This window comes from Lampetra fluviatilis, chromosome 76 (genome assembly GCF_964198595.1).
Source record: "Lampetra fluviatilis chromosome 76, kcLamFluv1.1, whole genome shotgun sequence".
Taxonomy (NCBI): domain Eukaryota; kingdom Metazoa; phylum Chordata; class Hyperoartia; order Petromyzontiformes; family Petromyzontidae; genus Lampetra; species Lampetra fluviatilis.
The window spans coordinates 3,535,084-3,562,162 of NC_136350.1; the positions used below are offsets into that span (position 1 = coordinate 3,535,084).

General features: G+C 54.9%; 1 protein-coding gene across 1 annotated transcript; it reads right to left on the minus strand.

The window, feature by feature from the left end:
* Positions 1-5,648: 5,648 nt before the first annotated feature.
* On the minus strand, positions 5,649-17,141 carry LOC144953398 (uncharacterized). The gene is made up of 9 exons (XM_078883974.1): positions 16,947-17,141; positions 15,412-15,508; positions 14,397-14,525; positions 12,770-12,931; positions 10,359-10,446; positions 9,561-9,670; positions 8,070-8,237; positions 7,259-7,300; positions 5,649-6,615 (listed from the first exon to the last, which is right to left on the minus strand). Exons 1-9 carry the CDS (start codon positions 16,965-16,967, stop codon positions 6,101-6,103), a joined length of 1,332 nt encoding a protein of 443 aa, XP_078740100.1. The 5' UTR covers positions 16,968-17,141; the 3' UTR covers positions 5,649-6,100.
* Between the last annotated feature and the right edge of the window lie 9,938 nt (positions 17,142-27,079).

Here is a 27,079-nt window from a genome sequence, read left to right on the forward strand (position 1 = left end):
CCTGCAGTCACGAAAGAAGCTTTAAATCGAAATGTTGAGTTTGACCCAATGTAGAGATCGCAGCAGTTCAATGCAAATCTTAAGGCCGAGTGATACATTGAGTCAATCTTCTTCAGTACAATACTTGGGGCTGATGTACACACGATGTCACAGTGATCAAGTAGAGGCAGTATGGTAGCTTTTTAAATCCTTCATATTAAGTTCACTTGCTTGCTTGCTTGCGCGCTTACGACCGTGCAAATCTTTCGGTCGTTTTTTAACCCACTTCCCGTGATCCAATCGAGCTGACATTTTGCACACAGACTCGTTGTGCGTGACAATTGATTTTCGTGAAAAATTTTCCCCATAACTTTACACTTTTTAGGAAAAAATAAATTATATTTAATTACCAATTGCTTAATGGTGGCAGGCAATCATCTGACCCATAGGTGGCAGCCATCTCAAGCCAGAGGACGAGAGGACTCTAGCCGCCACGCATGTAAAGGATTTAGAGTGAAAAACTTTGTTTTTACGGGTTAATTTTTATCAATTCCAAATGGAACATAGGGGGGGGGGAAACCAATTTTTATTTTGCCTTTTTACCAATATAATCAATGTGATCTTCAAAATTCAGTTTTGAATCAAGAATGACCCCAAGATGCTTATAGATCTTATACACGATGTCACAGTAACCACTCACACGCCGGAGTATAAGACGCACCTACTCATGTGCCGGAGTATAAGACGCACCTACTCACGAGCCGGATTATAAGACGCACCTACTCAAGTGCCGGAGTATAAGACGCAGCTACTCGCGTGCCGGAGTATAAGACGCACCTACTCACGAGCCGGATTATAAGACGCACCTACTCATGTGCCGGAGTATAAGACGCACCTACTCACGAGCCGGATTATAAGACGCACCTACTCAAGTGCCGGAGTATAAGACGCACCTACTCAAGTGCCGGAGTATAAGACGCACCTACTCAAGTGCCGGAGTATAAGACGCACCTACTCAAGTGCCGGAGTATAAGACGCACCTACTCAAGTGCCGGAGTATAAGACGCACCTACTCACCTGCAGGAGGCGGCTTCGCTGCCTTCGCGACGAGTGTAAGAATCCAGTCCAACCGCCGCCTTAAATACCCAACACTGACCACGCCCACCTCATTAGCATATCTCCGCCCACTCGCGCACAGGCCACGCCCAGGTCATTAGCATATCTCCACTCGTTCCGACCACACCCAGGTCATTTGCATGCCCCCCGCCCACTCGCCACAGGCCACGCCTACCTCATTTGCATGCCCCCGCCCACTCACAACAGGCCACGCCTACCTCATTTGCATGCCCCGCATCCAACTAATTTGCATGCCCCGCCCACTTTGCCACAAGCCACGCCTACTACGCAGAGACCCAAGTATTAGCCCGGGTGGCTCCGTACGGTGCGAAAAAAGTTCAATGTCACAGTACAGTCACGTGCCGGTGACGTCACCACGGCGCTCGTGCCAGGCTATGTGCATGAGGAGGGGGTCACGTGACAGACCCAGCAGGTGCCATGGGTTGTACTGCTGTGCCAGGCTAGGTGCATGAGGAGGCCACGTGACAGACCCTGCAGGTGCCATGGGTTGTACTGCTGTACCAGGCTAGGTGCATGAGGAGGAGGAGGTCACGTGACAGACCCAGCAGGTGCCATGGGTTGACTGCTGTGCCAGGCTAGGTGCATGAGGAGGAGGAGGTCACGTGACAGACCCAGCAGGTGCCATGGGTTGTGCTGCTGTGCCAGGCTAGGTGCATGAGGAGGAGGTCACGTGACAGACCCTGCAGGTGCCATGGGTTGACTGCTGTGCCAGGCTAGGTGCATGAGGAGGAGGAGGTCACGTGACAGACCCAGCAGGTGCCACGGGTCGACTGACCGAGATGACCGAGATGAGTGGCTGATGCACCACCTGTGCCCCCTACTGTGCCAACTTGCTGTGCTTTAGCCACCCGGCGCTCCGCTCGTTGTTGTGAGCGTCGCTCCTCCGCCCTCCGTTGTCGTTGGAGGGCGACTGCCTCCAACTGCCCAGTAGCCTCAAGGTGCACCTAGCCTGGCACGGCCCAGTAGCCTCAAGGTGCACCTAGCCTGGCACGGCCCAGTAGCCTCAAGGTGCACCTAGCCTGGCACTGCCCAGTAGCCTCAAGGTGCACCTAGCCTGGCACGGCCCAGTAGCCTCAAGGTGCACCTAGCCTGGCACGGCCCAGTAGCGGCGTCCTTCACGAGCCCTCCTCCTCCTGCAAGACCACGCTCAGCTGTTTGGGGCCGTCCCTAAATGACGTCACGCACCTAGGCGGGGGGGGGGGGGGGTCAGACATTTGTGACGATGTGTGACGAGGGGGGGGGGGGAGAAATGTGACGTCACGTCAAAATGTGCAACTTTAACTAAATATAGGCAACACGTTCTACTTAGTTCAGTAGACTTTGTAATAAATGTTTTATCCTACAACATCAGAGTGCAGCGCCACATTAACTACGCACTACAATGACAACAGTTTAAAGCGGTTAAATTTCGATTTAAAGCTTTCGTGACTGCAGGGATTCATCTTCTTGGTTCTTTCGGTAAAGTCACGTAGAATTGAAATAATAAAATAATAAAAATAAAACATCATAAAATAATTCTCACGACGTTTCGTCCACAACGCAAGCAGCTGTCCTCAGGTGGAGAACAGGTCTGTCGACAGACCTGTTCTCCACCTGAGGACGGCTGCTTCACCCACAGCTCCCTCCTTCACCCACAGCTCCCTCCTTCACCCACAGCTCCCTCCTTCACCCACAGCTCCCTCCTTCACCCACAGCTCCCTCCTTCACCCACAGCTCCCTCCTTCACCCACAGCTCCCTCCTTCACCCACAGCTCCCTCCTTCACCCACAGCTCCCTCCTTCACCCACAGCTCCCTCCTTCACCCACAGCTCTCTCCGTCACCCACAGCTCCCTCCGTCACCCACAGCTCCCTCCTTCACCCACAGCTCCCTCCTTCACCCACAGCTCTCTCCTTCACCCACAGCTCCCTCCTTCATCCACAGCTCTCTCCTTCACCCACAGCTCTCTCCTTCACCCACAGCTCTCTCCTTCACCCACAGCTCCCTCCTTCACCCACAGCTCTCTCCTTCACCCACAGCTCTCTCCTTCATCCACAGCTCTCTCCTTCACCCACAGCTCCCTCCTTCACCCACAGCTCTCTCCTTCACCCACAGCTCTCTCCTTCACCCACAGCTCCCTCCTTCACCCACAGCTCTCTCCTTCACCCACAGCTCTCTCCTTCATCCACAGCTCTCTCCTTCATCCACAGCTCTCTCCTTCACCCACAGCTCTCTCCTTCACCCACAGCTCTCTCCTTCACCCACAGCTCTCTCCTTCACCCACAGCTCTCTCCTTCACCCACAGCTCCCTCCTTCATCCACAGCTCTCTCCTTCACCCACAGCTCTCTCCTTCATCCACAGCTCTCTCCTTCACCCACAGCTCCCTCCTTCACCCACAGCTCTCTCCGTCACCCACAGCTCCCTCCGTCACCCACAGCTCCCTCCTTCACCCACAGCTCTCTCCTTCACCCACAGCTCCTTCCGTCACCCACAGCTCTCTCCTTCACCCACAGCTCCTTCCGTCACCCACAGCTCTCTCCTTCACCCACAGCTCTCTCCTTCACCCACAGCTCTCTCCTTCATCCACAGATCCCTCCTTCACCCACAGCTCCCTCCTTCACCCACAGCTCCTTCCGTCACCCACAGCTCTCTCCTTCACCCACAGCTCCTTCCGTCACCCACAGCTCCCTCCTTCACCCACAGCTCCTTCCGTCACCCACAGCTCTCTCCTTCATCCACAGCTCCCTCCTTCACCCACAGCTCCCTCCTTCACCCACAGCTCCCTCCTTCACCCACAGCTCTCTCCTTCACCCACAGCGCTCCATCTCCTGCATCAACGCTCCACCCTGCAGATCCTCTCCTATCGCTCTCCTACGTTGCTCTGGTCCAGAAGCGACCTGGCCGCCACTAATGTTGCCTTGTCCTCTGTGCATGTGTACAGGTGTACAGCAGCCCAAAAGACTCTGAGCACGCGATGTTGATTCTCACTCATCCACTCACCCTCCCCACACTCACTCACCCACTAACCAACCCACCCACTCACTAACCCACTCACCCACCCACCAACCCACTCACCCGCCCACCCACTCGCCCACCCGCCCACCCACCCACTCGCCCGCCCACCCACCCACTCACTCACCCACCCACCCACTCACCCACCCACTCACTCACCCACCCATCCACCCACTCACCCACCCACTCACCCCCCCACTCACCCACCCACTCACCCAACCACCCACCCACTAACCCAACCACCCACCCACTAACCCAACCACCCACCCACTAACCCACCCACCCACCAACCCACTCACCCACCCACCCACTCACCCACCCACTCACTCGCCCACCCACCCCACTCAAATTAACAGACATGCACAAAGTGCTAAAGAAAATGCTTTACACGAATCATATTCCATATATACACAACATACACAAACCTGAACACCAATCGCCATCATTGCCGTAATTACACATTATTTGTAGAAAGTTAGAACCGTGCTAGTAGTGTTAATGCCACAAATTAGCTGCGAGTGTGATGTATGTACACGTGTCTGTGTGTGCGCGCGTGTTAAGCAGATCTGTAAGATGCGCCTGCCATTCTTCCACTCCGGTGGTGGGTGTACACCCAGGACCCCATTCAAACCTAAAGTGGCCTGGTCTCAGCTAGCTGATTGGAGTTGCAAGCGAGAATTTCATCATCGCTTGCGGCTGGGTTAACTGGGCGAGGTTTAGGACTATGGCTCATGCAGCTGCATTGGCTGCGTTGGGGCATCTCCCCAGGGAAATGCCCCCGTAGTTGGAGTGATGTGGTACAGGAGGACGTGGAGCTGAGTGGACTTGCCGATGACTGGTACCAGCGGCGTCAAGATCGGCCTCTGTGGAGGAGGCTCGTGAAGGACGCTGCTACTGGGCAGTTGGAGGCAGTCGCCCTCCAACAACAACGGAGGGCGGAGGAGCGACGCTCACAACAACGAGCGGAGCGCCGGGTGGCTAAAGCACAGCAAGTTGGTACAGTAGGGGGCACAGGTGGTGCATCAGCCAGTCATCTCGGTCATCTCGGTCAGTCGACCCGTGGTACCTGCTGGGTCTGCCCCGTGACCTCCTGCCAGCGGGCGTTCGACACTTCACGTGGCCTCAAGGTGCACATAGCCTGGCACAAGCGTCGTGGTGACGTCACCGCCACTTAGTGGAGAGAGACACACATAGACCGACACACACAGCCACAGAGACACATAGACAGACACACACACACACACACAGAGACACACGCACAGACACACACACAGACACACACACACAGACACACACACACACAGACACACACACACACACACAGACACACACACACAGAGACACACACACACAGACACACACACACACACAGACACACGGACACACACATAGACACACACACACACACACAGACACACACACAGACACACACACACACACAGACACACACACAGACACACACACACAGACACACACACACACAGACACACACACACACACACAGACACACACACACAGAGACACACACACACAGACACACACACACACACAGACACACGGACACACACATAGACACACACACACACACACAGACACACACACACAGACACACACGCACAGACACACACAGAGACACACACACAGATAGACACACACACACAAAGACACACACACACACACAGACACACACGCACAGACACACACACAGACACACACACACAGACACACACACACACACAGACACACGGACACACAGACACACGGACACACAGACACACACACACAGACACACACACACAGAGACACACAGACACACACAGAGACACACAGACACACACAGAGACACAGAGATACACACACACACAGACACACACACACACAGAGACACACACACAGAGACCCAGACACACACACACACAGAGACACACACACAGACACACACACACACACAGAGACACACACACACAGAGACACACACAGCGACCTTCACATCCTAACACACCTCCTCCCCCTCCCACTCCTCCTCCTCGTCCCGCCACGTCACGGCCTCCACATTGGCCCACAGCTCAGCGGCCACGCCGGGCGCCCCCATGGGCCCCGCGAGGGTGTCGCTCATCTCGGCGAGGACGCGTCCCGGCAGGGCCCCGGGCCGGCCCTGCGGCGCGGCCCAGCGGCCCCCTCGGGCCTGCGCCAGGGCGCTCAGCGCCGCGAACTTGGCGTCGTGGCGCCGCCCCGGGTGGTCGGCCCGCACCGTCGCGGCCGCCGCCTCGGAGAGGCCGCGGCGACGCAGAAGCTCGTCAAAGCGGCCGTCGGGCACCACCTCCAGCAGCGCGTGGAACAGGGCGACGCGGTTCAGCAGCGGCGGCGGGTGTCGCTGCTGTGGTTGTTGTGGTTGTTGTTGTTGTGGTGGTGGTGGTGGGGTTGGTGGTTGTTGTGGTGGTGGCGGCGAGGTGACGGTGGGGGTCACGGTGGGGGTCACGGTGGGGTTCACGGTGGGGGTGGTTGACGCTGTTGGGAGGAAAGGAGATGGGGGTGGGCACGGTGAGAGATACGCATGCATGTGTGTGTGTCTGTGTGTGTGTCTGTGTGTGTGTGTGTCTGTGTGTGTGTGTCTCTGTGTGTGTCTGTGTGTGTGTCTGTGTGTGTGTCTGTGTGTGTGTGTGTCTGTGTGTGTGTGTCTCTGTGTGTGTCTCTGTGTGTGTGTGTCTGTGTGTGTGTGTCTCTGTGTGTGTCTCTGTGTGTGTCTGTGTGTGTCTGTGTATGTGTGTCTGTGTGTGTGTGTCTCTGTGTGTGTCTCTGTGTGTGTGTGTGTCTGTGTGTGTGTCTGTGTGTCTGTGTGTGTGTGTCTGTGTGTGTGTGTCTCTGTGTGTGTCTGTGTGTCTGTGTGTGTGTGTCTGTGTGTGTGTGTCTCTGTGTGTGTGTCTGTGTGTGTGTCTGTGTGTGTCTGTGTGTGTGTCTCTGTGTGTGTCTGTGTGTCTGTGTGTGTCTGTGTGTGTCTGTGTGTGTGTCTGTGTGTGTGTGTGTCTGTGTGTGTGTGTGTCTGTGTGTGTGTCTGTGTGTGTCTGTGTGTGTGTCTCTGTGTGTGTCTGTGTGTGTCTGTGTGTGTGTGTGTCTGTGTGTGTGTGTGTCTGTGTGTGTGTGTGCTCCTTACGTGTATCCAAGAGTCCTTGATCGATGTTGTCCACACGGCGACCTGCACACAGACACAGTGGGGGTCTGAGTGTGTGTCTGAGTGGGGGTCTGAGTGTGTGTCTGAGTGGGGTTCTGAGTGTGTGTCTGAGTGGGGGTCTCAGGGGGGTCTGAGTGGGGTTCTGAGTGTGTGTCTGAGTGGGGGTCTCAGGGGGGTGTGAGTGGGGGTCTCAGGGGGTCTCAGGGGGTGTGAGTGGGGGTCTGAGTGTGTGTCTGAGTGGGGGTCTGAGTGTGTGTCTGAGTGGGGTTCTGAGTGTGTGTCTGAGTGGGGTTCTGTGTGTGTGTCTGAGTGGGGGTCTCAGGGGGGTCTGAGTGGGGTTCTGAGTGTGTGTCTGAGTGGGGGTCTCAGGGGGGTCTGAGTGGGGTTCTGAGTGTGTGTCTGAGTGGGGGTCTCAGGGGGGTGTGAGTGGGGGTCTCAGGGGGTCTCAGGGGGTGTGAGTGGGGGTCTGAGTGTGTGTCTGAGTGGGGGTCTGAGTGTGTGTCTGAGTGGGGTTCTGAGTGTGTGTCTGAGTGGGGTTCTGTGTGTGTGTCTGAGTGGGGGTCTCAGGGGGGTCTGAGTGGGGTTCTGAGTGTGTGTCTGAGTGGGGGTCTCAGGGGGGTGTGAGTGGGGGTCTCAGGGGGTCTCAGGGGGTGTGAGTGGGGGTCTGAGTGTGTGTCTGAGTGGGGGTCTGAGTGGGGGTCTGAGTGGGGGTCTCAGGGGGTCTCAGGGGGTCTGAGTGGGGGTGTGAGTGGGGGTCTGAGTGGGGGTCTCAGGGGGTCTCAGGGGGTCTCACCGTCACAGCCGGTTAACAGCGTCAGCACCTTCTCTCGGCAGGGCCGGCACCACAGCCTCTTGCCGGGCACGGACTTCCTGACGACCAGCGCCACCACCGCCACCACCACCACCGCCACCACCAGCGCCACCATCAGCCAGAACCACCAGGGAGTGCCGTCACCGGAGCCTGGGGGAGGAGGGGGAGGCCATGAGACCGTGAGGCCGAGAAGATCCCGGCGCTCCGCTCGTTGTTGTGAGCGTCGCTCCTCCGCCCTCCGTTGTTGTTGGAGGGCGACTGCCTCCAACTGCCCAGTAGCGTCCTTCACGAGCCTCCTCCACAGAGGCCGATCTTGACACCGCTGGTACCAGTCATCGGCAAGTCCACTCAGCTCCAAGTCCTCCCGAACCACATCACTCCATCTCTTCTCCAGCCCGTGCCGCGCCCGTTTAGCCCCCTCGATCCGGCCGAACAAAAGCTGTTTAGGCATGCGGTGGCTGGGCATGCGGGCTACATGACCCAGCCAACGCAGCCTTGCCTGCCGGAGGAGCTCACCGATGGGACTTTGTCCAGATATTTCGAGGATTTGTGAGCTCCTCACACAATCCAGCCTGTAGGTTAAACCCAGGATGGATCATAGGCAGGCCGGCCTAAATGTTTCCAACCGACGAAGATGTTCCAGGTATGGGAAACTCTCCACTCTCTCCACAACTGCCCCATCACTGATTGGGAGTTGTGGGGGTGGAGTGTCCAATGGTACAAAATACCCAGGCAGGTGCTTAGTTTTGGTGGGGCTGATGGTAAGGCCCCACCTCTTAGTGGCACGCTCCAGTCTCAGCAGCAGCGTCTCCAACTCCTCTTCTGAATGAGCAGCTATTACCAAATCATCGGCATACATAACGTGGTTGACCAATAGGGAGCCATCCCTTGACCGCACCCGGGCGTCGATCAGCCTCCCGTTGTATCTGTACCAGATGGAAATTCCTCCGGTACAGCTATTGAAGGCTTCACGAACTACGCAGTCGAAATAGATGTTAAATAATGTGGGAGCCAGAGGACATCCCTGTCGCACCCCAAGGTGTACAGGGAAAGGCTCCGACTCCCGGCCATGTAGTTTTACCCGGGCCCGCTCACCATCATGAAGGCCCTTCATGATCGTGAGCAGAGGGTCAGGGACTCCGAAAGCACGAAGAACAACCCAGAGCCCAGTCCTACTGATGGTATCATAGGCCTTGACCAGGTCAATAAAGCAGAGATGTAGGTCTTGTTGGAATTCCCTACACCTCTGCTGTAGCAGAGGGACTCACTCACACACACACACACAACAACCACACACACACACACAACCACCACACACACACACCACACACACACACACCACACACACACACACACAACCACCACACACACACACCACACACACACACACCACACACACACACACCACACACACACAACCACCACACACACACCACACACACACAACCACCACACACACACACACAACCAAACCTTTGGTGGAGGTGACGGTGGTGGAGGGGCTTGGTTGTGATATCTCCACGGTGCCACAGATGGCGTCAGAGACTCGCGTACAGCCAAACAACTCCCCACCAGCAGCGCACCTGGGTGGGTCAGAGAGACACGGGGGTGGGAGACACAGGGGAGGTGAGCGGAGGGAGACACGGGGGGTGGGAGACACGGGGGAAGAGACACGGGGAGAGGGAGACACGGGGGGAGACACGGGGGGTGGGAGACACGGGGGGAGACACGGGGGGTGGGAGACACGGGGGGAGAGAGACACGGGGAGGTGAGCGGAGAGAGACACGGGGAGAGGGAGACACGGGGGGAGAGACACGGGGAGAGGGAGACACGGGGAGAGACACGGGGGGAGAGAGACACGGGGGGAGGGAGACACGGGGGGAGGGAGACACGGGGGGAGGGACACACGGGGGGAGAGAGACACGGGGGGAGGGAGACACGGGGAGGTGAGCGGAGGGAGACACGGGGGGAGGGAGACACGGGGGGAGGGAGACACGGGGAGGTGAGCGGAGGGAGACACGGGGGTGGGAGACACGGGGGGAGGGAGACACGGGGGGAGGGAGACACGGGGGGAGGGAGACACGGGGAGAGAGAGACACGGGGAGGGAGACACGGGGAGGTGAGCGGAGGGAGACACGGGGGTGGGAGACACGGGGGGAGGGAGACACGGGGGGAGAGAGATACGGGGGAAGGGAGACACGGGGGGGGAGAGACACGGGGAGGGAGACACGTGACAGGGGCAGGGTCACGTGACAGGGTCACGTGACACACCTGGTACAGGGGCGGCAGCGAGGGCTGGAGCCGTTGTTGTAGAAACCTTCGGGGCAGAGAGTGCAGATAGTGTCTATCTTGTCACCACCTAGACAACAACAACAACCACAACCACCACCACAACCACCACCACAACCACCACAACCACATTAACACCGATACTCTCGCTCCCCGCATCTCCCCGCGTCTTCCCGCGTCTCCCCGCGTCTCTCCGCGTCTCCCCGCGTCTCTCCGTGTCTCCCAGTGTCTCCCCGCGTCTCTCCGCGTCTCCCCGCGTCTCCCCGCGTCTCCCCGCGTCTCCCCGCGTCTCCCCGTGTCTCTCCGTGTCTCCCAGCGTCTCCCCGTGTCTCCACGTGTCTCCCCGCGTCTCCCCGTGTCTCTCCGTGTCTCCCAGTGTCTCCCCGCGTCTCCCAGCGTCTCCCCGCGTCTCCCAGCGTCTCCCAGCGTCTCCCAGCGTCTCCCCGCGTCTCCCAGCGTCTCCCCGCGTCTCCCCGCGTCTCCCAGCGTCTCCCAGCGTCTCCCAGTGTCTCTCCGTGTCTCCCAGCGTCTCCCCGCGTCTCCCAGCGTCTCCCCGCGTCTCCCAGCGTCTCTCCGTGTCTCCCCGCGTCTCCCAGCGTCTCCCAGTGTCTCTCCGTGTCTCCCAGCGTCTCCCCGCGTCTCCCAGCGTCTCCCAGCGTCTCCCAGCGTCTCCCAGTGTCTCCCCGTGTCTCCCCGCGTCTCCCCGCGTCTCCCAGCGTCTCCCAGCGTCTCCCAGCGTCTCCCAGCGTCTCCCCGCGTCTCCCAGCGTCTCCCAGCGTCTCCCAGCGTCTCCCCGCGTCTCCCAGCGTCTCCCCGTGTCTCCCCGCGTCTCCCCGCGTCTCCCAGCGTCTCCCAGCGTCTCCCAGTGTCTCTCCGTGTCTCCCAGCGTCTCCCCGCGTCTCCCAGCGTCTCCCCGCGTCTCCCAGCGTCTCTCCGTGTCTCCCCGCGTCTCCCCGCGTCTCCCAGCGTCTCCCAGCGTCTCCCAGTGTCTCTCCGTGTCTCCCAGCGTCTCCCCGCGTCTCCCAGCGTCTCCCAGCGTCTCCCAGCGTCTCCCCGCGTCTCCCAGTGTCTCCCCGTGTCTCCCCGCGTCTCCCCGCGTCTCCCAGCGTCTCCCAGCGTCTCCCAGCGTCTCCCCGCGTCTCCCAGCGTCTCCCCGTGTCTCCCCGCGTCTCCCCGCGTCTCCCAGCGTCTCCCAACGTCTCCCAGTGTCTCTCCGTGTCTCCCAGCGTCTCCCGCGTCTCCCAGCGTCTCCCAGCGTCTCCCAGCGTCTCCCCGCGTCTCCCAGTGTCTCCCCGCGTCTCCCCGCGTCTCCCCGCGTCTCCCCGCGTCTCCCCGCGTCTCCCCGTGTCTCCCAGTGTCTCCCCGTGTCTCCCCGCGTCTCCCAGCGTCTCCCCGTGTCTCCCAGCGTCTCCCCGTGTCTCTCCGTGTCTCCCAGCGTCTCCCCGTGTCTCCCAGTGTCTCCCCGCGTCTCCCCGCGTCTCCCAGCGTCTCCCCGTGTCTCCCAGTGTCTCCCCGCATCTCTTGTGTCCCCACGCGTCTCCCCGAGTCTCCCCGCGTCTCCCCGCGTCTCCCCGCGTCTCCCAGTGTCTCCCCGTGTCTCTCAGTGTCTCCCAGCATCTCCCCGTGTCTCCCAGTGTCTCCCCGCGTTTCCCAGCGTCTCCCCGCGTCTCCCCGCGTCTCCCCACATCTCCCCGCGTCTCCCAGCGTCTCCCCGCGTCTCCCCGCGTCTCCCAGCGTCTCCCCGCGTCTCCCAGCGTCTCCCCCCGTCTCCCAGCGTCTCCCCCCATCTCCCAGCGTCTCCCCCCGTCTCCCCCCGTCTCCCGCGTCTCCCCGCGTCTCCCCCCGTCTCCCTCCGTCTCCCCGAGTCTCCCAGTGTCTCCCCGCGTCTCCCAGCGTCTCCCCGCGTCTCCCCGCGTCTCCCCGCGTCTCCCAGCGTCTCCCCGCGTCTCCCCGCGTCTCCCTGCGTCTCCCGTGTCTCCCCGTGTCTCCCCATGTCTCCCAGTGTCTCCCCGCGTCTCCCCGCGTCTCCCCGCGTCTCCCCGTGTCTCCCCGAGTCTCCCCGCGTCTCCCCGCGTCTCCCCGCATCTCCCCGCGTCTCCCCGCGTCTCCCCGTGTCTCCCAGTGTCTCCCCGCGTCTCCCCGCATCTCCCCGCGTCTCCCCGCTTCTCCCCGTGTCTCCCCGCGTCTCCCCGTGTCTCCCCGAGTCTCCCCGAGTCTCCCCGCGTCTCCCCGCGTCTCCCCGCGTCTCCCCGCGTCTCCCCGCGTCTCCCCGTGTCTCCCAGTGTCTCCCCGCGTCTCCCCGCATCTCCCCGCGTCTCCCCGCGTCTCCCCGTGTCTCCCCGCGTCTCCCCGTATCTCCCGTGTCTCCCCGCGTCTCCCCGTGTCTCACTCACAAGGCGTTTTCTCCTCCCATGCGGCTGGGCAGGAGCTGCAGGCATCACAGGTGAAGGTGGAGCAGTCGGACAGCAGCAGGCAGTGGCGGTAGGAGCCCTCGGGACACCCACACACCGTGTCCTGGGTAGCTGTGCACACCTGAAGCGTCACCTGACGCATACCTGTGTGACACACACACAGTCACACACACAGTCACACACACACAGACACACACACACAGTCACACACACACAGACACACACACAGTCACACACAGTCACAGACACACACACACACACACAGTCACACACACACAGTCACACACACACAGTCACACACAGACACACACACAGTCACACACACACAGTCACACACACACAGTCACACACACACAGTCACACACAGACACACACACACACAGTCACAGACACACACACACACAGGCACACACACAGACACACAGAGTCACACACACACACACACAGTCACACACACACACAGTGTCCTGGGTCGCTGTGCACACCTGAAGCGTCACCTGACCCATACCTGTGTGACACACACACAGTCACACACACACAGTCACACACACACACAGTCACACACAGACACACACACACACAGTCACACACACACAGACACACACAGACACACACACGGACACACACACACACAGACACACACACAGTCACACACAAACACACACAGACACACACACAGACACACACACACACAGACAGACACACAGTCACACACACACACAGACACACACACACACAGACACTACTGAGTCAAGTGCAGCGCCTCTGAAAGGCACAGACAAAGCTCCCCCGTGTAGCCCCAGCAGCCTGCAGAGTCAAGTGCAGCGCCTCTGAAAGCCACAGACAAAGGTCACCCGTGTAGCCCCAGCAGACTGCCGGGGCAAGTGCAGCGCCTCTGAAAGGCACAGACAAAGGTGCCCCGTGTAGCCCCACCAGACTACCGAGTCAAGTGCAGCGCCTCTGAAAGCCACAGACAAAGCTCCCCCGTGTAGCCCCAGCAGACTGCCGGGGCAAGTGCAGCGCCTCTGAAAGGCACAGACAAAGGTGCCCCGTGTAGCCCCACCAGACTACCGAGTCAAGTGCAGCGCCTCTGAAAGGCACAGACAAACCTCCCCCGTGTAGCCCCAGTAGACTCCCAAGTCAAGTGCAGCGCCTCTGAAAGGCACAGACAAAGGTCCCCCGTGTAGCCCCACCAGACTACCGAGTCAAGTGCAGCGCCTCTGAAAGGCACAGACAAACCTCCCCCGTGTAGCCCCAGTAGACTCCCAAGTCAAGTGCAGCGCCTCTGAAAGGCACAAACAAACCTCCCCCGTGTAGCCCCAGTAGACTCCCAAGTCAAGTGCAGCGCCTCTGAAAGGCACAGACAAAGGTCCCCCGTGTAGCCCCACCAGACTACCGAGTCAAGTGCAGCGCCTCTGAAAGGCACAGACAAAGGTGCCCCGTGTAGCCCCACCAGCCTGCGGGGCAAGTGCAGCGCCTCTGAAAGGCACAGACAAAGCTCCCCCGTGTAGCCCCACCAGACTACCGGGGCAAGTGCAGCGCCTCTGAAAGGCACAGACAAAGGTCTCCCGTGTAGCCCCAGCCGCCTGCGGGGCAAGTGCAGCGTCACCTGCGGAGCAGCGGCTGCAGGGCCGGCAGCTCTTGCCGAAGTTGGAGATCGCCGTGAAGGTGCCGGGGGGACAGGCGGCGCAGGCGGTGCGAGTGGCGTTGTCCGTGCACGCCGAGACCATGAACTCACCTGCAGTGCACACACACGTACACACACACACACCGACACATACACACACGCACGGACACACACACACACGGACACACGCACTCACACACCCATCCACACACTCACTCACTCACCCAGTCACCCACTCACTCACTCACTCACCCCCTCACTCACATACTCACCCACTCACTCACTCACCCCCTCACTCACTCACTCACTCACCCACTCACTCACTCACCCCCTCACTCACTCACTCACCCACTCACCCCCTCACTCACTCACTCACCCATTCACTCACTCACCCACTCACCCATTCACTCACTCACCCACTCACCCATTCACTCACTCACTCACCCACCCACACACTCACCCACCCAATCATTCACTCACTCACCCAATCACTCACACAATCACTCACCCAACCACTCACCCAGTCAACCATTCACCCACTCACTCACCCATTCACTGACTCGCTCACTCGCTCACTCACCCGCTCACCCACCACTCACACACTCACCAATTGCTCACCAATCACTCAGTGTGTGGATGTAGTTGAAGTTAGAGTGGTTGTGTTATGGTTGTTGTGGTGTTTGTTGTCGTGGTTGTTGTTGTGTCTAACCACATGACACTTGTTAAGGTAGTTGTTGTTGTGGTGGTTGTGGTGGTTGTGGTTGTTGTTGTGGTGGTTGTTGTGGTTGTTGTTGTGGTGGTTGTTGTTGTGGCTACCGGCATGACACTTGTTGCAGCAGTGCTGCCCGCTGATGAACTCCGTTGTTGTGATGGTGGTAGTGGTGGTAGTGGTGGTTGTGGTGGTTGTTGTTGTTGTTATGGTGGTAGTGGTGGTTGTTGTTGTGGTGGTTGTTGTGGTGGTTGTGGTTGTGGTGGTTGTGGTTGTTGTTGTGGCTACCGGCATGACACTTGTTGCAGCAGTGCTGCCCGCTGATGAACTCTGTTGGTTTGCAGCTCTGAGCCCCGACCACGGAGACAATAGCAACCAGCACCACCTGCACCACACACACAGTCACATACACAGTGACACACAGACACACACACACACACAGTGACACACACACAGTCACATACACACACAGTCACACACAGACACACACACACACAGTCACACACACACAGACACACACACAGACACAGAGACACACACACAGAGACACACACACACAGACACACACACACAGACACACACACACAGACACACACACACACAGACACACACACAGACACACACAGACACACACACACACACAGACACACACAGACACACACACACACACACAGACACACACAGACACACACACACACACAGACACACACAGACACACACACACACACAGACACACACACACACAGACACACACACACACAGTCACACACACACAGACACACACACACAGACACAGAGACACACACACAGAGACACACACACAGACACACACACAGACACAGAGACACACACACAGAGACACACACACACAGACACACACACACAGACACACACACACAGACACACACACACACAGACACACACACAGACACACACAGACACACACACACACACAGACACACACAGACACACACACACACACACAGACACACACAGACACACACACACACACAGACACACACAGACACACACACACACACAGACACACACACACACAGACACACACACACACAGTCACACACACACAGACACACACACACAGACACAGAGACACACACACAGAGACACACACACAGACACACACACACAGACACACACAGACACACACAGACACACACACACACAGACACACACAGACACACACACAGACACACACACACAGACACACACGCACAGAGACACACACACACAGACACACACACACAGACACACACACACACACAGACACACACACAGACACACACACAGACACACACAGACACACACAGACACACACACACACAGACACAGACACACACAGACACAGAGACACACACACAGAGACACACACACAGACACACACAGACACACACAGACACACACACACACAGACACACACAGACACACACACAGACACACACACACAGACACACACGCACAGAGACACACACACACAGACACACACACACAGACACACACACACACACAGACACACACACAGACACACACACAGACACACACAGACACACACAGACACACACACACACAGACACAGACACAGACACACACAGACACAGAGACACACACACAGAGACACACACACATACACAGAGACACACAGACATAGAGACACACAGTGACACACAGAGACACAGATATACACAGACACACACATACACAGGTTATTTGGCTACGCACGGTACAGTAGTGTACAGTAGTGTAGTATGGTACAGTAGTGTACAGTGGTGTACAGTAGTGTACAGTGCACCGCGTTCAGCACTCACCAACAGGGCGGGGGCTGACATCGTGAGGAGAGCGTCAACAACACCACCTCGCCACCACAACAACAACACCACCACAACAACAACACCACCACCACCACAACAACACCACCTCGCCACCACCTCCTCACTCCACCACCTCTCCTCACAGCGCAGCGGCGATGGCGAAACTCCACAACGCCACCATCTTTGCGCCGTGACGTCACGGAACGTACACGTCACGGGGCGATGGGTGACGTCATCGGCTCTGTGTGTGTGTCTCTGTGGGTCTCTGTGGGTGTCTATGGGTGTCTATGGGTCTCTATGGGTGTCTATGGGTCTCTATGGGTGTCTATGGGTCTCTGTGGGTCTCGGAGTCTATGGGTCTCTGTGGGTCTCTATGAATCTCTGTGGGTCTCTGTGTGTCTCTATGCGTCTCTGTGGGTGTCTATGGGTGTCTATGGGTGTCTATGGGTCTCTGTGGGTGTCTATGGGTCTCTGTGGGTCTCGGAGTCTATGGGTCTCTGTGGGTCTCTAGGAATCTCGGTGGGTCTCTGTGTGTCTCTATGCGTCTCTGTCGGTGTCTATGGGTGTCTATGGGTGTCTATGGGTCTCTGTGGGTGTCTATGGGTGTCTATGGGTCTCTGTGGGTGTCTATGAGTCTCTGTGGGTCTCGGAGTCTATGGGTCTCTATGGGTGTCTATGGGTCTCTATGGGTGTCTATGGGTGTCTATGGGTCTCTGTGGGTGTCTATGGGTCTCTATGGGTGTCTATGGGTCTCTGTGGGTCTCTGTGGGTGTCTATGGGTCTCTATGGGTCTCTATGGGTGTCTATGGGTCTCTGTGGGTCTCTGTGGGTGTCTATGGGTCTCTATGGGTCTCTGTGGGTGTCTATGGGTCTCTGTGGGTCTCGGAGTCTATGGGTGTCTATGGGTCTCTGTGGGTCTCGGAGTCTATGGGTCTCTATGGGTCTCTATGGGTGTCTATGGGTGTCTATGGGTCTCTGTGGGTCTCTATGGGTGTCTATGGGTCTCTATGGGTGTCTATGGGTCTCTATGGGTCTCTGTGGGTCTCGGAGTCTATGGGTCTCTGTGGGTCTCTATGAATCTCTGTGGGTCTCTGTGTGTCTCTATGCTTCTCTGTGGGTGTCTATGGGTGTCTATGGGTGTCTATGGGTCTCTATGGGTGTCTATGGGTCTCTGTGGGTCTCGGTGTCTATGGGTCTCTGTGGGTGTCTATGAGTCTCTGTGGGTCTCGGAGTCTATGGGTCTCTATGGGTGTCTATGGGTCTCTATGGGTGTCTATGGGTCTCTGTGGGTCTCGGAGTCTATGGGTCTCTGCGGGTCTCTATGAATCTCTGTGGGTGTCTGTGGGTGTCTATGGGTGTCTATGGGTGTCTATGGGTGTCTATGGGTGTTTATGGGTCTCTGTGGGTCTCGGAGTCTATGGGTCTCTATGAATCTCTGCGGGTGTCTGTGGGTGTCTATGGGTCTCTGTGGGTGTCTATGGGTGTCTATGGGTCTCTATGGGTCTCTGTGGGTGTCTATGGGTGTCTATGGGTCTCTATGGGTGTTTATGGGTCTCTGTGGGTCTCGGAGTCTATGGGTCTCTGTGGGTCTCTATGAATCTCTGTGGGTCTCTGTGTGTCTCTATGCGTCTCTGTGGGTGTCTATGGGTGTCTATGGGTGTCTATGGGTCTCTGTGGGTGTCTATGGGTCTCTGTGGGTGTCTATGGGTCTCTGTGGGTCTCGGAGTCTATGGGTCTCTGTGGGTCTCTATGAATCTCTGTGGGTCTCTGTGTGTCTCTATGCGTCTCTGTGGATGTCTATGGGTGTCTATGGGTGTCTATGGGTCTCTGTGGGTGTCTATGGGTCTCTATGGGTCTCTATGGGTGTCTATGGGTCTCTGTGGGTCTCTGTGGGTGTCTATGGGTGTCTATGGGTCTCTGTGGGTGTCTATGAGTCTCTGTGGGTCTCGGAGTCTATGGGTCTCTATGGGTGTCTATGGGTCTCTATGGGTGTCTATGGGTGTCTATGGGTCTCTGTGGGTGTCTATGGGTCTCTATGGGTGTCTATGGGTCTCTGTGGGTCTCTGTGGGTGTCTATGGGTCTCTATGGGTCTCTATGGGTGTCTATGGGTCTCTGTGGGTCTCTGTGGGTGTCTATGGGTCTCTATGGGTCTCTGTGGGTGTCTATGGGTCTCTGTGGGTCTCGGAGTCTATGGGTGTCTATGGGTCTCTGTGGGTCTCGGAGTCTATGGGTCTCTATGGGTCTCTATGGGTGTCTATGGGTGTCTATGGGTCTCTGTGGGTCTCTATGGGTGTCTATGGGTCTCTATGGGTGTCTATGGGTCTCTATGGGTCTCTGTGGGTCTCGGAGTCTATGGGTCTCTGTGGGTCTCTATGAATCTCTGTGGGTCTCTGTGTGTCTCTATGCTTCTCTGTGGGTGTCTATGGGTGTCTATGGGTGTCTATGGGTCTCTATGGGTGTCTATGGGTCTCTGTGGGTCTCGGTGTCTATGGGTCTCTGTGGGTGTCTATGAGTCTCTGTGGGTCTCGGAGTCTATGGGTCTCTATGGGTGTCTATGGGTCTCTATGGGTGTCTATGGGTCTCTGTGGGTCTCGGAGTCTATGGGTCTCTGCGGGTCTCTATGAATCTCTGTGGGTGTCTGTGGGTGTCTATGGGTGTCTATGGGTGTCTATGGGTGTCTATGGGTGTTTATGGGTCTCTGTGGGTCTCGGAGTCTATGGGTCTCTATGAATCTCTGCGGGTGTCTGTGGGTGTCTATGGGTCTCTGTGGGTGTCTATGGGTGTCTATGGGTCTCTATGGGTCTCTGTGGGTGTCTATGGGTGTCTATGGGTCTCTATGGGTGTTTATGGGTCTCTGTGGGTCTCGGAGTCTATGGGTCTCTGTGGGTCTCTATGAATCTCTGTGGGTCTCTGTGTGTCTCTATGCGTCTCTGTGGGTGTCTATGGGTGTCTATGGGTGTCTATGGGTCTCTGTGGGTGTCTATGGGTCTCTGTGGGTGTCTATGGGTCTCTGTGGGTCTCGGAGTCTATGGGTCTCTGTGGGTCTCTATGAATCTCTGTGGGTCTCTGTGTGTCTCTATGCGTCTCTGTGGATGTCTATGGGTGTCTATGGGTGTCTATGGGTCTCTGTGGGTGTCTATGGGTCTCTGTGGGTGTCTATGGGTCTCTGTGGGTCTCGGAGTCTATGGGTCTCTGTGGGTCTCTATGCATCTCTGTGGGTCTCTGTGTCTCTATGCGTCTCTGTGGGTGTCTATGGGTGTCTATGGGTGTCTATGGGTCTCTGTGGGTGTCTATGGGTCTCTGTGGGTGTCTATGGGTCTCTGTGGGTCTCGGAGTCTATGGGTCTCTGTGGGTCTCTGCGGGTGTCTATGGGTGTATATGGGTGTCTGTGGGTCTCTATGGGTGTCTATGGGTGTCTATGGGTCTCTGTGGGTGTCTATGGGTCTCTGTGGGTGTCTATGGGTCTCTGTGGGTCTCGGAGTCTATGGGTCTCTGTGGGTCTCGGAGTCTATGGGTCTATGTGGGTCTCTATGAATCTCTGTGGGTGTCTATGGGTGTCTATGGGTCTCTGTGGGTCTCTATGAATCTCTGTGGGTCTCTGTGTGTCTCTATGGGTGTCTATGGGTGTCTATGGGTGTCTATGGGTCTCTGTGGGTGTCTATGGGTGTCTATGGGTGTCTATGGGTCTCTGTGGGTCTCGGAGTCTATGGGTCTCTGTGGGTCTCTATGAATCTCTGTGGGTCTCTGTGTGTCTCTATGCGTCTCTGTGGGTGTCTATGGGTGTCTATGGGTGTCTATGGGTCTCTGTGGGTGTCTATGGGTCTCTGTGGGTGTCTATGGGTCTCTGTGGGTCTCGGAGTCTATGGGTCTCTGTGGGTCTCTATGAATCTCTGTGGGTCTCTGTGTGTCTCTATGCGTCTCTGTGGATGTGTATGGGTGTCTATGGGTGTCTATGGGTCTATGTGGGTGTCTATGGGTCTCTGTGGGTGTCTATGGGTCTCTGTGGGTGTCTATGGGTCTCTGTGGGTGTCTATGGGTCTCTGTGGGTGTCTATGGGTCTCTGTGGGTCTTGGAGTCTATGGGTCTCTGTGGGTCTCTGCGGGTGTCTATGGGTGTATATGGGTGTCTGTGGGTCTCTATGGGTGTCTATGGGTGTCTATGGGTCTCTGTGGGTGTCTATGGGTCTCTGTGGGTGTCTATGGGTCTCTGTGGGTCTCGGAGTCTATGGGTCTCTGTGGGTCTCGGAGTCTATGGGTCTATGTGGGTCTCTATGAATCTCTGTGGGTGTCTATGGGTGTCTATGGGTCTCTGTGGGTCTCTATGAATCTCTGTGGGTCTCTGTGTGTCTCTATGGGTGTCTATGGGTGTCTATGGGTGCCTATGGGTGTCTATGGGTCTCTATGGGTCTCTGTGGGTGTCTATGGGTGTCTATGGGTGTCTATGGGTCTCTGTGGGTCTCGGAGTCTATGGGTCTCTGTGGGTCTCTATGAATCTCTGTGGGTCTCTGTGTGTCTCTATGCGTCTCTGTGGGTGTCTATGGGTGTCTATGGGTGTCTATGGGTCTCTGTGGGTGTCTATGGGTCTCTGTGGGTGTCTATGGGTCTCTGTGGGTCTCGGAGTCTATGGGTCTCTGTGGGTCTCTATGAATCTCTGTGGGTCTCTGTGTGTCTCTATGCGTCTCTGTGGATGTCTATGGGTGTCTATGGGTGTCTATGGGTCTCTGTGGGTGTCTATGGGTCTCTGTGGGTCTCGGAGTCTATGGGTCTCTGTGGGTCTCTATGCATCTCTGTGGGTCTCTGTGTGTCTCTATGCGTCTCTGTGGGTGTCTATGGGTGTCTATGGGTGTCTATGGGTCTCTGTGGGTGTCTATGGGTCTCTGTGGGTCTCGGAGTCTATGGGTCTCTGTGGGTCTCTATGCATCTCTGTGGGTCTCTGTGTCTCTATGCGTCTCTGTGGGTGTCTATGCGTCTCTGTGGGTGTCTATGGGTCTCTGTGGGTGTCTATGGGTCTCTGTGGGTGTCTATGGGTCTCTGTGGGTCTCGGAGTCTATGGGTCTCTGTGGGTCTCTGCGGGTGTCTATGGGTGTATATGGGTGTCTGTGGGTCTCTATGGGTGTCTATGGGTGTCTATGGGTCTCTGTGGGTGTCTATGGGTCTCTGTGGGTGTCTATGGGCCTCTGTGGGTCTCGGAGTCTATGGGTCTCTGTGGGTCTCGGAGTCTATGGGTCTATGTGGGTCTCTATGAATCTCTGTGGGTGTCTATGGGTGTCTATGGGTCTCTGTGGGTCTCTATGAATCTCTGTGGGTCTCTGTGTGTCTCTATGGGTGTCTATGGGTGTCTATGGGTGTCTATGGGTCTCTGTGGGTGTCTATGGGTCTCTGTGGGTGTCTATGGGTCTCTGTGGGTCTCGGAGTCTATGGGTCTCTGTGGGTCTCTGCGGGTGTCTATGGGTGTATATGGGTGTCTGTGGGTCTCTATGGGTGTCTATGGGTGTCTATGGGTCTCTGTGGGTGTCTATGGGTCTCTGTGGGTGTCTATGGGTCTCTGTGGGTCTCGGAGTCTATGGGTCTCTGTGGGTCTCGGAGTCTATGGGTCTATGTGGGTCTCTATGAATCTCTTTGGGTGTCTATGGGTGTCTATGGGTCTCTGTGGGTCTCTATGAATCTCTGTGGGTCTCTGTGTGTCTCTATGGGTGTCTATGGGTGTCTATGGGTGTCTATGGGTGTCTATGGGTCTCTGTGGGTGTCTATGGGTCTCTGTGGGTGTCTATGGGTCTCTGTGGGTCTCGGAGTCTATGGGTCTCTGTGGGTCTCTATGAATCTCTGTGGGTCTCTGTGTGTCTCTATGCGTCTCTGTGGATGTCTATGGGTGTCTATGGGTGTCTATGGGTCTCTATGCGTCTCTATGGGTGTCTATGGGTCTCTGTGGGTCTCTATGAATCTCTGTGGGTCTCTGTGTGTCTCTATGCGTCTCTGTGGATGTCTATGGGTGTCTATGGGTGTCTATGGGTCTCTGTGGGTGTCTATGGGTGTCTATGGGTCTCTGTGGGTCTCTATGAATCTCTGTGGGTCTCTGTGTGTCTCTATGCGTCTCTGTGGATGTCTATGGGTGTCTATGGGTGTCTATGGGTCTCTATGCGTCTCTATGGGTCTCTGTGGGTCTCTATGAATCTCTGTGGGTCTCTGTGTGTCTCTATGCGTCTCTGTGGGTGTCTATGGGTCTCTGTGGGTCTCTATGAATCTCTGTGGGTCTCTGTGTGTCTCTGTGGGTCTCTATGGGTGTCTATGGGTCTCTGTGGGTGTCTGTGTGTCTCTATGGGTCTCTATGGGTGTCTATGTGTCTCTATGCGTCTCTATGGGTGTCTATGGGTGTCTATGGGTCTCTGTGGGTGTCTGTGTGTCTCTGTGCGTGTTTAGCTGCGGCTATAAATGACCACTAAACTGTGTAATTCATTGCTGAGCATCACGTGGGGTATACATGACGTCACTGATGTTTAACCCTGTCCTACGCACGCCGTGACGTAGGGGCGCGTGCACGCGCCGCGACGTCATCGCGTCGTGGGTATTTTTGTCTTCAGTGGTGACGATGACTAATGCCGTGACGTCACCAAAGGCGGGTGACGTCATGTTCTATAGCGTCTACTGTAATGTAGATACGGTACAGTGCACTAACACACAAAGATCCCCCGTGTAGCCTTAACAGACTGTAGGGGCAAGTGCTGTTAGCGAGTAGCACCTGTGAAGGCTACCGGCACTGTGGCACACGAGGGGATGAGTGGCCAGCACCACGCCCGGCCGCCTTTGTCTCCCCAGTGGCGATATTTCCACACCGCACCAGGTACTCATTTCAGGCTGAGTCCACCTAGGGGAGGCCCTGGACCGGTTTAGATAATCGTCACTGTTGGTGTTGGCCGTGAGCGGGAATCGAACCCGGGTCGCCAGGCAGAGGCGTAGCTAGCATATTTTGCGCCCGGGGACGAACTATAAAATTGGCGCCCCTCCCGTTTAATCACATTTTCCTATTACATCGAATAAGGAATAACAATTTAAAATTTAATGAAACATTGTATTTAAAGAAGCAAATTTATAGAAACTATATTACACGGCTCACTCAGTCACTGTCGTAGACTGGTTGACATAGTCTACGAAAGATACATTTTTCTTGATTTCACTGTCGCAAACTGGTCAATCACATAATCAAAATCAGTTTTTCCAATGTTTTTCTTTCAACGCTAAGAAGAGCAAGATTGCCGAGACGATCTTGTCCTATTGAAGCCGCAAATACGACAAAATAAGTTTCAATTTGCTTAACGACCGCTCACAGCTTGCAATTGAAACTGCTATTGTTAATAACATTTGCAGTGAAATTCGCAAATTCGGAAATGTCGTCTCCATAAAACACAATAAAACCAAGAAGATCCAAAGGAGCTTCTGGTAGAACTTCATTCTGGTTACTGAGCAGCATTTTGCAATCTCCAATTTCTGTGAAAAGTTCGTGGCCATTGATGTCGGTGTCATAGAAATTTCCAAAATCTGTGCAATTTCCAGCAGAAATCCAAAATTTGTGTTCAGGTCTTTTAGTCGTAAAAACCGTGTTGACATCTGTTGAAGTCGATAAAATACGTTCTTCATAGCGCGCACAATTTCTTCTGCTGAAAGTCCTGCATCTCTTGCCAGTTCTCCTGGCATCTTCCGACGTCGCCTAATTCTTCTGTCCACATCGGTCCCCCAGGCTGTGCATCTTGTTTAGGCGTTTTCTACAGCAACGTGGCTCAAATCATCACGAAGCTTGACAAATTCATGCTCCAAAGATTCAAGATCAGTTGCTGATTCCTTGAAATTCATAGTAGGATCCTGTAAGTGCTTCTGAACACGATCAATTTTTCCAAGAATGACATTCCAGAAATGTAATAAAACTATGAAGTTAAAATGTAATACGCATGCCTGTAACTGTTCTGCATCACTTCTGGTTTCAGGTGTCATAGTTACGTCCTCCGATAATTTGTCTAGCAGCCCTACTAGTTCATCCAGTCCTTCATAGATAGCTTTAACAGCTTCTGATCGTGCACTCCAGCGTGTTTCAGACTCCCGCTTTACTGTGATGGGCACAGCTTTTTTAACTCTTCCCTACGAATTGTTGAACGAGAGAAAAACAAATATATACTTTCAACTGTTCCAAAAAATGTGGCGACAAGTGGATCGTGTTTAGCTGAGTGTATTCCTGCTAAGTTTAAGCTGTGGTTGTCACAGTTGACAAACAATGCTCTGTGATTTTTGTCACATGCTCGTTGTTGAAGGCCGGATATATGCCCAGTCATCACAGCAGCATTGTCATAACATTGTGCCCGACAGTCGGCTAGAGGTATGTTTGTCAGATTTCAGTCTCTCGACGATGACTCTTTCTAGGCTTGATGCATCTTTTGCATGTATCTCGATATAACCTAAAACTGATTCTTTGATAGTTACTTTTTTAGTTTGAAAATCCACATCCACAAATCTTATGACCTGAGAAAGCTGTTCCCGATGTCCTAGATCAGGAGTTGAGTCAAGTAAGATACCGTAGTACTTGTTTTTCCTGACATCACTCAACAATTGGTTCTTTACAGTCGACGCAAGTATGTGGATACATTCATTCCGGATTTCCGGTGACAAATAAGAAACTGATCCCGGATTTTCTCCTGCGTGCTGTGCGTGTTTTGCTAACAATGGGTCATACTGAGCAACGAGTTTGATCAGCGCGAGAAAGTTTCCAACATTTTTATCCTCATCCGCATTCAAATTTTCCTCATGGCCACGTAGTGCCACATTTTGTGAAAGCAGAAACTTAATACAGGTGAGTATCCTTTGCAGTATATCTCGCCAACGTTGTTTTTCCAAATGAATCTGAGCTTGAACCACTGCGTCAATTCCAGTTCCATCAATTATCCTTCGTCCGGCTTCCTTCCATGTAGTAAAAGCTGTGGTGCGGTGGCTAGGATTGTTTTCATGAGAATTTCGTTTTTCTGGCTTCCTCCACTTGTTGAAACCGTTTGTTAATTCAAACGAAGCTCGTGAGTTTGAACTCGATTATGTAAATAATAGACAACAGAAACAGTAAGCAGCTTTATTGATTGGTGAATATAATAGCCACGAACGATTCACTTCCTCTCCGTTCGCTAGTCGGCGTTTAAACCATGCCGATGTAATTGCACGTTCTCTGGATACTGATGATAGATTGCCTCTGTGCTGAAAAGGCAAGGATCCGAGAGTAATCATTTCATTGCGAAGAGGCTGTGATATTTTCGATAGCTTTGTCGTTTTATCAAATTCTAAGTAGCCAACATCGTGAAACCTTAGTACAGCAGGAACAGCATCATAATGAGTATTTTCAGCTTCTCTATCAGAAGATTCTTCTATCTCATCTTCCCCGTTACTGTCAACAAGTTCACCATCATGTTGAACCTGTTCAACGACGACGCCCTGGTCTTCAGTGTTTTCGGAGTCTTCCTCAGCATAGACAGTAACATCTGTCTGAACCATGTTTTTCTCCGAGTCCTCAATGTCTCCAACCTTCTCTGAAATAGGTGGTTGATAGCCGTCATCTTCTAATTGTGAAGAGTTGGAGTTTGCATCTTTAGCTTCTTTCTTCTTGGCTTTCTTTAAAAAGCTAGCCAGTAATGAACTTGACTTTTTTGATGCCATTTCAGCTTCTTTTCTTCTTTTACGACATTGAGCTCCACTTCATTTTCTTCCTGACATGGCTGACAAAATTTATAAATATATTATTATATTACTGGGTACACTGAAGTGAAAAAAAATACGTGTAGGCCTAGACAATAGCATAGTGGCACTGGCATAGCGCTACTACAATAATTAATAATTATACTAATTAGGCTATACATGCAGATTAAAAGTACATAATTTATACGCTTAAAGGCAGATTATGCTGCAGATATTTAAAAATATCGATATAATTGTATTCTATATTTAACAAAAAATGATTAAAACATACCTCTTGTTGTTCAAGTAACCAAAATAGGTGGCCGCTTTGGACGCCACCGCCTATAAGCTTATACTGTCGGTCGTACGCGGCCATGTAACGACATAGACTTACCCGTCGAGGTTGACGCTCGTCCGGTGGCTTGTAGTCG

Bases quoted from the DNA above. Each gene is read 5' to 3' on its own strand.
- LOC144953398 (XM_078883974.1), bottom strand. From the start codon at position 16,967: ATGTCAGCCCCCGCCCTGTTG. The intron at 15,509-16,946 runs GTGAGTGCTGAA...TGTGTGGTGCAG, and splicing joins TGTCAGCCCCCGCCCTGTTG to GTGGTGCTGGTTGCTATTGT. The intron at 14,526-15,411 runs GTAGCCACAACA...TGTGCACTGCAG, and splicing joins CTGCAACAAGTGTCATGCCG to GTGAGTTCATGGTCTCGGCG.